Source organism: Sciurus vulgaris, assembly GCF_902686455.1.
Source record: "Sciurus vulgaris genome assembly, chromosome: 4".
Lineage (NCBI taxonomy): Eukaryota > Metazoa > Chordata > Mammalia > Rodentia > Sciuridae > Sciurus > Sciurus vulgaris.
Genome location: NC_136464.1, coordinates 74,385,649 through 74,398,686, shown reverse-complemented (window position 1 = coordinate 74,398,686; position 13,038 = coordinate 74,385,649). Strand labels below are relative to the sequence as shown.

At 40.3% G+C, this 13,038-nt stretch overlaps 1 protein-coding gene across 1 annotated transcript in view; it reads left to right on the top strand.

The window, feature by feature from the left end:
• The first annotated feature begins 5,690 nt into the window (after nucleotides 1-5,690).
• Nucleotides 5,691-13,038, top strand: part of LOC306659751 (tyrosine-protein phosphatase non-receptor type 21-like) — a 355,478-nt gene continuing 348,130 nt past the window's right edge. The window contains 3 exon segments of the mRNA XM_079137491.1: nucleotides 5,691-6,682; nucleotides 6,684-7,311; nucleotides 7,313-10,630. Coding sequence (XP_078993617.1) covers nucleotides 6,000-6,682; nucleotides 6,684-7,311; nucleotides 7,313-9,511 — 3,510 coding nt within the window. The 5' untranslated portion in view covers nucleotides 5,691-5,999 and the 3' untranslated portion in view covers nucleotides 9,512-10,630.

Below are 13,038 nucleotides of genomic sequence, written 5' to 3'. Positions count from 1 at the left end.
CTTAAAAAGATAATAAATCGCTTCATGGCAACAATGCAGTGTTAGTTTTGTGCTTGCAGATAAACTTATAATTGGTACTTGAGAGATGTAGAAAAATAAAACTTGGAAGGCTACTTTGAAGAGATAGGAGGAAATAAGCCAGCACCTGCTATTAAGAAAATAAAACAAAAGGATAATAAATTTTCCAAATCGGCAACAAATTCATGTGGCTTCTTTACATAAGTTATTAAAGTGTTTATATTTTAATAAAAAATTCACAAAGAAGAGTAAACATGTAACTTTGAGGAGGTAAGAGTCTTCACTTTGTAGACCCAATGACAGCAATAACAACCACACACACAAATTTCAGATCATATGCTATCCTATCAGTTCAATTGTGAATATTAAAGCAGACTGCTGAGACCCAGTTACTTGACCCAGTTTCATGTCACTGGAAACTTCATTTCTTTTTAGTTTCATGAACAAAATTCTAACTGGCTCAGCATCTTTGTGTCCTTTCCTCAAGAGATTAGCACCTTATTGGTAACCTCTGGTTGTGTCCACATTTTGTCTGAGAGAATGGGGAAAGACTTTAATTATTCCTCTTTAACATTCTGAGCTGGGAAGCACTTTTGTTTTGCCTACTAATGCTTTTGGAAACTTACCAGGTTAAGAATGATGTCTTGGTGTAAAGCAACTCCAGTGGCATCTGTCCACTAAAAATGAACGTGTACACTCTGCTCTTAGATAGCAAAGATACAAATAATTTATTTTTATAGGTGAAAGACATGCTTTCTCTTACTAAGCAACAATACTTTAAATTCATCAGAGCCTCTGGTAAGCTGTTATCCCCATTGCTCTCTGTGTCCTTACCTTGTCTTATTACTATCATTTTTTTCTATAGCACTTTCAGTATCTTAAAAATGAAATTCATTCATTTTTCTCCATTTATTCACTTTAGATTATACATTTCAGGAAAATAGCATCTATTTTATATTGCTTAATTGCTTTCTTCCCAGAATGAATGCTGTGCCATAATCAGGCACTCAATAAATTTTTAATGAGTGAACCAATGAGTTACCTGTGTAAATATTAAGTAAAATTTTTCTAATATTGCCAATAAAAAAAAAAAACTGACATAGTTGTTAGATCCCTACATTTAAATTTTGTTCAAGGATAAATATTTGCATATTTGTGTTTTCCTTTTTAATTAGTCATTATTAGTAAATTAAATATGCTAGTTTTCTGTGTGGTTGAATTTCACACATCATGTATAACCAATACTGAGATCTAGTTACATACTAGATCTGACATAATCTGACTAGAACTGACATAATCGGTCTAACAGCTGTAAATTATTAGCCAGCATATTGTCACAAATGATATGATTTTGGTGTCTTGACATGTTGTGCAGTTTAACTTCTCTGTCTTCAGGAAAATAGATTTGTTTTACCAGTACTTTTCATTTGCCAAATATCAAATACTGTTTGAAGAGTGCTTATATTGTCTTGTAGAGTTAGTTTTCCTATATCATTTGTTTGGAAAATATAAATTTTTTCCAACATGATTGATGTATTTGAGAGCAATTTGAGTGTAACATGAATTTTGTGTTTCCTTTTTTGTGTGATTTCTTAGATGAATGCAAAAAAAAAAATAAATAAATCTGACACATCTATTAGCTGCCTGACACTCCTTTTGATGTTTTGCAGATGGCCCTCATTGACCATTTCACAGTAATTCTCAAGCTGAAACTTGTTTGATGACTATTTTCACAAGCAAACTTCAAGTCCTTAAAGGTGCTGTATTTATTGTAATTATATATAATTATATTTGTATATTTCATATATATAGTTGTTTTGAAGAATATATTACTATGTATATTACAGTAGAGTATGTACAAATATACCTTTATTGAATGTATAAAAGTTGAAACACTTTCTGTTAGGTTCCTATCTTTTCAAAAATGTGTCAACTTTTTAAAAAAATGTTTCACTGACACATAATGTTTTGAGTATCATGTTTTCCCCATAAGCCTTGTAGATTTCATGTTGCAGTCTTGCATAGCATGGCGCTTTACAGGAATGCATGCATTGATTTATAGCATTAATGACCATATTGCAGTTGTTCTGTCTTCTGTATGGTCAGCATCCTCTCATATAACATTGGTTTGGTTCTCCAGAAGCAGATCCTGAGATATAGTTGTGTGCACCATGATTTAGGGACTAATACCTGAGAAAAGAAGGAGAAGGAATTAAAAATGTGTCAAAAACTATAGTACAAAATCAACAAAGTTTAATCTTAGGTCATTTTGTGCTGCTATTATAGAATACCTGACACAGTAATTTATAAAAGACAGAAGTTTGTATGTTATATTTCTGGATTCTGGGAAGTCAAAGATAGAGGGGCAGCTTATAGTAAGGGCCTTCTTGTTGCATCAGTTCATGGAATTAGAATAGAGGATGAAAGAGACTGAGCACGAGGAGGCTCGATTCATCTTTTTATAAGAAATCCACTCTAGAAATAACTAACACACCTGCTGTAACAAACCCACTTCCCTGATAACAGCATTAATCCATTTGCTCTGCTCTCGTAGCTTAATCGCCTCTCATTAAGCCCCAACTCCTAACACCATTGCACTGGGAATTCAGTTTCTGACACATGCTCTTTGGAGAACAGATTTGAACTATAGCAGGTTTGAAGGGGATTTGGGAAATAGTACTGCTTGTTAAAGGGAACTCCATTGAAACAAAATGGCCAGTCCTTTATACCCTTGCTTTTCCAGTGGCCAGACATGGCTGTGATGGGAAGATGTAGCCTTGGCTGGGGTGATGATCTGGCTAGGGCACATCCTAAAGGAGCTGACAGCTAGGGATTGTCTACTGACCATACCCTTTGTGGTTAAGCACATGCATCTTCCTTTTTAAAATTTTTCCACTTTTCTTTATTGGATCATTGTAGTTGAACATAATGGTGGGATTTTTGTTATGTATTCCTATACGTGAGTGATATAAAAATATACTTTGGCCAATAGCCCTCCTCAGCACTTAATCCTCTCTCCCCTCATCTCAGCTGTGGATCCCTTTTCTTTATTTACTTAGACCTTTCTTGAAGGGGGTTATTGCTCAAATATATCATAATGCAGACTTTTCTGTGTCCAACTCATAATATCTTTTACATTACTTTAAAAAAATTTTAATTTTGAAATAATTTTAGACTCATAAAATATTGCAGAAATAGTACAGAGAAATCTTAGATACTGTTATCTCACCTTACCCTGATGTTGATCTCTCACAACTCCCATATACTAATTTCAATGAGAATATTAACAATGACCCAGTACCATGAACTAGTCTACAGGTCTTGTTTAATTTCACTGGTTCTTCCACTAATTTCCTCTTCCTAAACAGAATCAAATTCAGGATCTTATGGTACCTTTACTATCATGAATTGTATTTTGTGTTTTACATTTGTGTATATCTATGTATAATTTAAGGTGCATATCCCATATACAAAATGTTTGGTACATGTGATATTAGGTTAAATTGAGAAATGAATAAGCCTACAAGCTTTACAAGTCTAAATCTCTGTTTAATGTTAATTCCTAGAATTATGCTCACAGTTGATATTCAACTCATTTATTAATTTGGTTAGGAATGAATGACATTGAAATGTATTAACTGGGCACCTCTAATGACATAATAATACAAATCGAGCAAAACAGAAGGCAATTCCTTTTTATCACTTTTAGAAGATGCTATATTTTAAATGGGCAGAGAAAATAAATACAAAATAAAGCAGTGCATCAGGAATATCTTAGGGAGAATTTGAAATCTCATTTCAAAATGTGTGATTGGTCTGAGTTAATGGAGAAGTGAGGGAGGTGAGTTTTGCAGAGAATAGTGGTATATTAACCTGCGGAAGTAGAAGACTGGCATATGGAGATGAAGGTTGGTAAGTCACAAAAGAGGTTATTTCTTTCCTTTTTGAAATCTATTGGCAGAGAAAATGTACCAAGCATCCTCATCTAAATTAACGAAAAGGTGGTGAATTTGTTTTCTGAACTTTTGTGGATTTTGTATGATAAAACTTTGTTGCTTGGTTGGTCTATTCTGATCATTAATTCATACTTTGGATGTCTAAGTGCATGATCGTATATGGCTTGCTGGAATAAAGTGAAGTGGATTTGGAAATAATAATTCAGAGTGAAACAGAAGTTTTCATTTTTCCATGCAGCAAATATAGAACAATTCATGTAGTTTAAAAAATTACAGTTTAAGGCACAATTTGCATGATTAATTGTTTTTAGAGAATGTATTAATTACATTCATCAGTTATGGATTTATAGAATATTTTCACAGTACTAGTATTTTTGGGGAGTCATCATAATTGTCAATTATTCTGTTTTTATTTTACCAAATATCTAGTAATTTCATTTTTGTTTTAAAATGACATTTTTCCCCTAAGTGCGTACTTTACTGTTAACTTTAAACATTTTGAATTTTGTTTCTGTGCCTGAAAAACTGTGTTACCTAGAGTATATTGGCTGTAATGGAGTGGGATTTTAACTTAAACTTGAAGCTATCTTGGGTGAAAAGGATTAGCATACACTGCAAGCTGGAGCTGAGTACTTAATACAGCTTCTCTTCTTCTTCTGAGACTTTTAAGTCTCCTTCCAGTTATTAGCCTCCGAGGACTAACAGGCATAATGTTTAGTGTTTTTGTTTCTCCTGCCTTTGAAAGTCAATAACATAGCTAATAAAAACAACTGGATAATGTCAGAATGTGTCGCATTTAAAATATTAGATCAATATTTCTTCATCTTTTAATAATGAAAACATTTTGGTACCAGAAGATACTTTGAAAAACATGTTTTTTTAATGATGATACTTATTACAGTTTAGATGCATATGAAGTTAGGAAGCAGTTGGCATTTCTTACACTAAAATATTGACTAATATGCTTGATTTGGGAAGAAATTTCCCAGTTACAGGAATCTATTACATGGTATTTTTAGGCAACTTCCCATATTTGCTAAATGACATAAACCAAACTACTCAATATCTCTTCTAAAACAGGTCCCCTTGTTCTGGATGCTTTCTCTCTTAGTGGCATCCTAGTTTGTGAGGTGGCTTAAATCAAATCCACAGGATGGGTAATCTCCATGTTGGATCACATCAGATAACTAGTGTATTGCTCTTCTGTCCAACGTTGTAAAGATCATTCTCTACTTCAGTGCTTTAAGAGTATGTTTCCTGCAGATGTCAATGTGTCTGTCCTTTTGGTCTTTGTCCAGCATGACATAGACAGAAAATGACTGAGAGATGTTCACAGGATTCAATGAGTGAATGATTTATGTTTGTCTCTCTTATATAATTGGCCTCCAATGTCTTTTGATTTTACTTTTGGCATCTCCCTTATCCATAACAATGCCTCCATATCCATGGCCACAAAATGACCATAGGTCTTCAGAAGCCATCACTTGGACACTTGAAGGACTTTTCTTTAATTATTATTATTTTCAATTTTTTTTTATTTTTACAGAATGTATTTTGATTCTAGATTCCCTTCAACAGATGAATGGGTAGAGAAACTATGTATATATACACAATGGAATATTATTCAGCCATAAAGAAGAATAATATTATGGCATTTGCAGATAAACAGATGGAATTGAATATCATACTAAGTGAAAAAAGTCAATCCCGGAGCGCGCGGCGGCGCGGGCGGGCGTGCGGGCGCGGGTGCGGCGGCCGCGCGGCGGGGCCCGGGGAGGCGGGCCGCTGAGCGGGCGCGCGGCCCCGAGGATGCGGGCGCGGGTGCAGCGCTGGCGTGGATGCTCCCCTCTCTTGGCCTTTGGAGACTCTCTTGCTTTTTAATGGCGGCGGCCGCTGCTGGGTGAGCGGCACAGAACTGGACAGTGTTCATCCCTTCAGAAGAGGGCCGCTTTCTCCCGGAGTCATCGCTGCTGGATCGGTGGGGGTGCTTTTCCTTCCTTGCCCCTCCATTCTTGAAGGGAGAAGATGCCACTGCCATTTGGATTGAAATTGAAACGCACCCGGCGCTACACGGTGTCCAGCAAGAGCTGCCTGGTTGCTCGGATCCAGCTGCTCAATAACGAGTTTGTGGAGTTCACGTTATCTGTGGAGAGCACTGGCCAGGAGAGCCTGGAAGCTGTGGCCCAGAGGTTGGAGCTGCGGGAGGTCACTTACTTCAGCCTCTGGTACTACAACAAGCAAAATCAGCGCCGATGGGTAGATTTGGAAAAACCTCTGAAGAAGCAGCTGGATAAATATGCGCTGGAACCTACCGTCTATTTTGGAGTGGTGTTTTACGTGCCTTCAGTTTTACAGCTACAGCAGGAGATTACCAGGTATCAGTATTACTTGCAGCTGAAGAAAGATATCTTGGAAGGAAACATTCCTTGTACATTGGAACAAGCAATTCAGCTAGCAGGTTTAGCCGTTCAAGCTGATTTTGATCAGTATGAATCCCAAGACTTTCTTCAGAAATTTGCCTTGTTTCCTGTGGGATGGTTACAAGATGAAAAAGTATTGGAAGAAGCAACCCAAAAAGTGGCCTTACTACATCAAAAATACAGAGGGCTCACAGCTCCCGATGCTGAAATGCTCTACATGCAGGAAGTGGAGAGGATGGATGGCTATGGAGAAGAGAGCTACCCTGCCAAGGACAGCCAAGGGAGTGACAGCCATTGGAGCATGTCTTGAAGGTATCTTTGTGAAACACAAGAATGGAAGGCCTCCTGTGATATTTAGGTGGCAGGATATTGCTAACATGTCCCACAACAAATCCTTTTTTGCATTAGAGCTGGCAAATAAAGAGGAGACCATCCAGTTTCAAACTGAAGACATGGAAACAGCAAAATATGTATGGAGACTGTGTGTCGCACGACACAAATTTTACAGATTAAACCAGTGTAACTTGCAAACTCAGACTATCACAGTGAACCCAATCAGGAGGAGGTCATCTTCAAGGTTATCTCTGCCTAAACCCCAGCCCTATGTGATGCCTCCCCCGCCCCAGGTGCATTATAATGGACATTATACAGAACCATATGCTTCTTCCCAAGATAACCTCTTTGTGCCCAACCAGAATGGATACTATTGTCACTCGCAGACAAGTTTGGATAGAGCTCAGATGGACCTCAATGGTCGAATCCGTAATGGTAGTGTCTACAGCGCACATAGCACCAACTCCTTAAATAACCCCCAGGCATACTTGCAGCCCTCCCTTATGTCCTCCAACCCAAGTATTACTGGAAGCGACGTCATGAGACCCGACTACATCCCCACTCATCGGCACAGTGCCCTGATCCCCCCCGTCCTACCGCCCCACCCCAGACTACGAGACTGTGATGAAGCAGCTCAACAGAGGCCTGGTGCATGCCGACAGGCAGAGCCACTCGCTGAGAAACCTCAACATTGGCAATTCCTATGCATACAGCAGGCCAGATGCCCTGGTCTACAGCCAGCCCGAAATTCGGGAGCACGCGCACTTCGCCTCTCCGCAGTCGGCCCACTACCCGTTCAACTTGAACTACAGTTTCCACAGCCAGTCTCCCTACCCCTACCCTGCCGAGAGGCGGCCGGTGGTGGGCGCTGTCAGCGTGCCGGAGCTGACCAACGTGCAGCTGCACGCGCAGGAGTACCCGGCTCCCAACATCATGAAAACCCAGGTGTACCGCCCGCCCCCGCCCTACCCGTACCCGAGGCCCGCCAACAGCACCCCCGACCTGTCGCGCCACCTCTACATAAGCAGTAGCAACCCGGACCTCATCACCAGGCGCGTCCACCACTCGGTGCAGACGTTCCAGGAGGACAGCTTGCCGGTGGCCCATTCCCTGCAGGAGGTCAGCGAGCCCCTGACGGCCGCCCGGCACGCGCAGCTGCAGAAGAGGAACAGCATCGAGATCGCGGGGCTCACGCACGGCCTCGAAGGCCTGCGGCTCAAGGAGCGGACCCTGTCGGCCTCGGCGGCCGACGTGGCGCCGCGCCCGCAGGCCCAGGCCGGCGTCCTCGCCGAGCGGACCAAGCCCGAGGAGCCCGACGAGCAGGAAGGCGTGAGCTATGGCCACAAGAAGTCTCTCTCGGACGCCACCATGCTGATACACAGCAGCGAGGAGGAGGAGGAGCCCGAGGAGGACGGCGCGCGGGCCCTCCCGGCGCGGCGCGAGCCCGGGCAGCCCGCCGCCTTTGCCCACGAGCCGCCGCCCGGCTGCCCCTGCGCGCCTGGCGCCCCGCTGCCCGGACCCCTGCACATCTTCGAGCCCAAGCCCCACGGGGCAGAGGCAGAGCAGAGGGCGAGGGAAGGCGGCCCGGTCCACGCGACCGCGGAAGCCCGGCGGCCCCGACGGGACGGGCTGCTGACGCCCTCCATGTCCGAGTCCGACCTGACCACGTCGGGGCGCTACCGCGCCAGGAGGGACTCTCTGAAGAAGAGGCCGGTGTCGAATCTGCTCTCTGGGAAGAAGAACGCGGTGCAAGGGCTCCCGCCCCTGGGGGGAATGAAAAAGACTCGAGTAGATGCAAAAAAAATTGGTCCCCTTAAATTGGCTGCCCTCAATGGACTCTCCTTGTCTCGACTGCCTCTGCCTGATGAAGGAAAGGAAGTATCCACCAGAGCGACAAATGATGAAAGGTGTAAAATTCTGGAACAGCGGTTAGAACAGGGAATGGTATTCACAGAATATGAAAGAATTCTTAAAAAGCGGCTAGTTGATGGAGAGTGCTCAATAGCCCGACTCCCTGAAAATGCAGAAAGAAATCGATTCCAGGATGTCCTTCCCTATGACGATGCAAGAGTGGAGCTTGTCCCAACCAAGGAGAACAACACTGGTTACATCAATGCATCACATATCAAGGTCTCTGTCAGTGGAATTGAATGGGATTATATTGCCACACAGGGACCGTTACAGAATACCTGTCAGGATTTTTGGCAGATGGTATGGGAACAGGGAATTGCAATTATAGCAATGGTGACAGCAGAAGAGGAAGGTGGAAGGGAGAAGAGCTTTAGATATTGGCCACGACTTGGTTCCAGGCACAACACTGTCACCTATGGAAGGTTTAAGATCACAACCCGGTTCCGCACAGACTCTGGCTGCTATGCCACCACAGGCTTGAAGATGAAGCACCTTCTCACGGGGCAGGAGAGGACAGTTTGGCATCTCCAGTACACAGACTGGCCTGAGCATGGCTGTCCTGAAGACCTCAAGGGATTTTTATCATACCTTGAAGAGATCCAGTCTGTTCGACGTCATACAAACAGTACAAGTGAACCAAAAAGCCCCAACCCTCCACTGCTGGTCCACTGCAGTGCTGGCGTAGGAAGAACTGGTGTTGTCATTCTGTCAGAGATCATGATTGCTTGTCTGGAACACAATGAGGTGCTGGACATCCCGAGAGTGCTGGACATGCTGAGGCAACAGCGGATGATGCTGGTGCAGACCCTCTGCCAGTACACCTTTGTGTACCGAGTTCTCATTCAGTTCCTGAAAAGCTCCAGGCTCATCTAAGCTCCCTGACCTTCTTATGGGGACCCATCATGTGAAGCGTTTACAGCTAAAACAAAGTGCGTGCCTAACTCGTACTTTCTCCTGGACACCCACCTGCACCGAGATCCATCACAGCACGCGGTGCAGTGTGAATAGTGGCATGCGGAAGGAAAAACACAGAGCACGAGGTCGCCGCGGGGGCTTGGGACCTGGGGAAGGTGCAGAAGAACGAGGACTGGGTGTGAGGCTGTTGCCCAGCCCTGGTCTGTCCAGTTTGCAGTACTTGCACACATTTTGGAGATTGTATTTTTTAGACAATTCTCTATTTTACTGAAGCTATGCTGGGCAATTCTGGCAATCATTAAGATGCATAGATTTCTATCTTGTAGATTTCTATCTTAAACTAGTTTTTGATAATGGAATTTTATGTAATGACTGAAATATTTAGGGGTTTTCTTAGCAAGAAACTGAACTTTCTGTGGGGATGATCCACAGACTTGAGTGGTTCTTGTATAACTTTGTATTTAAACCATGTTACTACCTTTGTTATTTAAAACAACAACAAAACCTTGGGTCTTAATGGGTTAGTCACTAAGCCCAAAACTCAAAGGAAAATCTAAAAGTGTTATTTTGAAACATAGAAAGCATTTTTATATTCAAAAGTTTTTTTTATCATAAAAGTTCTATATATTTGTACCTTCTATATTTTCCAAATGAGCTCAACTCATGAAGACACTGCAGTGAGTCAGTTAATATAAAGGAGAGTTGGGAATGAAGGCATATTATTTTGAATGTAAGAGAATCAGATTATTTTTTCAGTATTATTCGTAAACCTAAATGAGTTTGATTTTATTGGTTAAAAATGAAGTGAAAAACAATTGCATTGGATGGTTTTAAGCACTTTTTTTGTTAAAGATAAAATCTGTTCTAATATATGTGTGGTTTATATTTGAAACATAACAATGGGTGTTGTTTCAAAAGTGTTTCTAAGAGAAGGGTTAAGAGTATGTAGACTGACCTGGACAAGAGTAAGTGGCATGTGATGGTACAAAATGCAGTATTATCTATACTCAGACCAAGATGCCAGGGTTTAGTGTAGGAACTGGTGAGGGTGAACACCCATCCCGTCCTGTCCCCAGTGTCTGTTGCTGTCAATGACTTACTGTTTCCTTGGAGTTCTTCCACCTAAACCTATATTTTTTTCCCCACAAATAATTCAGATTTATATTTCATTAAAAGAAGGCTTCAAGAGGCTTTCTTTTGGTTCAAAGTGGGGATTATTAATAATAGTTTTACCTTTTATATTAAAAAAATTGAAAAAAAAAAAAAAGTCAATCCCAAAAACTCAAAGGTTGGATGTTTTTTCCTGATAAGTGGATGACTTTTTTAATCTCATTTTCATCTCTCTAATCCATTTTGTCTCTAGTATATGTTTTATATTATAACTATAAAGTACTTCCTCAATGGAACCTCTCAATTTGTCATTCCTTTGCCCAAATACCTTCCCTGACCCTAATTCTTTACCAGACAAGATGCCTTTGCTATCATTAGCATGTTATCCAAGGATTCCTGTGATTTGTTCTCATGCAATAATATCCTACATAAATCAGAAACTATTACTAATTTCTTACTTCCTTGCCTTGTTTTTTTCTCTTTTGCTTACCTGGAATATCATCTCCACTTTCTTCTCTATTTGTCACAAGACATTTTGACCCAGATCAAGTGTATATGATAAAGCATTTATTTTGTAAAAAAATCATCTCAGAAGAAAGTAATTTCTCCAATTTGTTACTTTACAGGACTTGTCCATAATTCTCTGACCTCATTTTGCCTTCATTATCCTTATTTGTGTTTATGGATTATCTTATTAGGGCATGATCTATTTAAGGCAGGGCATGATTCACTACTATCTGACTCTCCTACAGCTCTGAGCATGGCTCCTATGAGACCAGATATTTAGTAGAAGCTTGCTGATTGGACCTTTAGTTCATGCAAATGTCCATTATTATGTTGTCTTAATGTGGCAAGCTTAATGTAGTGAGATGCATAAAATGACAATGTGTGTAATGTATTGTTTAAAATACCCAATTTCCAATTGTTTCAAATGTAAAAGGAATTATAATTTTGAAAGTTATGTAGAATAAGTGAATAGTAAATAGCAGTTAGAGAAGATAATGACTCATGGAGAAATAAACCTTAATCATGCTTTCAAATAATATGTCAGGACATGTTAACATATGGATTAAAGGAATGGCTCTTACTTTGAAGTTATACAAGTTTAAGTCACTTAAACTGAGATCCTATTTCCTAATGAAATGAAGATAATAATACCCTACTGACTTTACTGCTCCCTGTTTCTATAAACAAAATTTATTGGAACACAGGCATGCCCTTTTACTTAGGTTTCATTGATGGCTGCTTTCACACTAACACAAAAGTTGGGCAGTTACAACAGAAGTCATCTGGTTCTCAAAGCCTAAAGTATTTATTGTTTATCCTTTTAGAGGAAAATTTTGCAGAGCCTTAGTTTAAAAAGAGATGTCCAGGAATGCAGTCTAATTATACAAGGAGAAAGTGTTTTGACATGAAAACTCTGTTTAATTAATACTTGTCGACCAATGCAAATATACATATCATCCTTGACTACATTAGAAAGTGAAAGGCAACTTTCTGTCACTTATAGAAAAATATCTGAGATAATTAATTATAAAGGTTAAAGGTTTAGTTTGATCAGAATTTTAAAGCGTCTATTACATGACTAGAGAGATTCTTTGCTTTTAAGTCTCTGGTAGGGATGCTGGATGACAATGACTGGGAGCATATGGAACAACAAACTGCTTATAGAGAGAAAGAAAAATAAAAATGAAAGAGCCAGTATCCATAATCCTCTTCAAAATCATATACCAAATATCCTAAGAACCTCCCACAAGGCCTCATACCCTAAAGGTCCTCCCACTTTCCAAGAGCACTACCCTGGGTGCTAAAAGTTCCACTTTCAACATGTGGAACTTTGGAAGATACTCAAACTTCAAACTATCACACAGAATAATATGTGTAGGATTTATAATTTCTAAAAAACCTGTATGTAATATTCATGCAATTCTTACACTTTGAAGGTAAAATAAGTTGCATTATCTTGACTGTAAACATGAAATATTGTACATCCTTTTTAGCTAGGATAGTTCCATAAAATGTTTTCCCCTCCGAAAATATGCAATCTTGTGCCAAGACTTTTACATTATTGAGACATTCTGTTTATAAACTTGGCAAATGAAGAGGCGAAATCCCATTCCAAATGTACTGTTCACTGATTATTGTGTCCTTTTCTCACAGTGGCATGAGCAGAGACACCCAGTCTTTTATTTCTATCTTTTTGTCTGCCACAGATAGAATCTGCTGGTCAACTGAACTGAAAGTGATGATGTGATAATGCTCAAAATAATGTTTCTGCTCTGTTAGCACAGAAAATCTGTGTGGTTGATAGTTTATCAGGATTAGGACACTTTCCCTATAGTCCTTTTATAAAATATGCATTTCCCTTGTTGTTA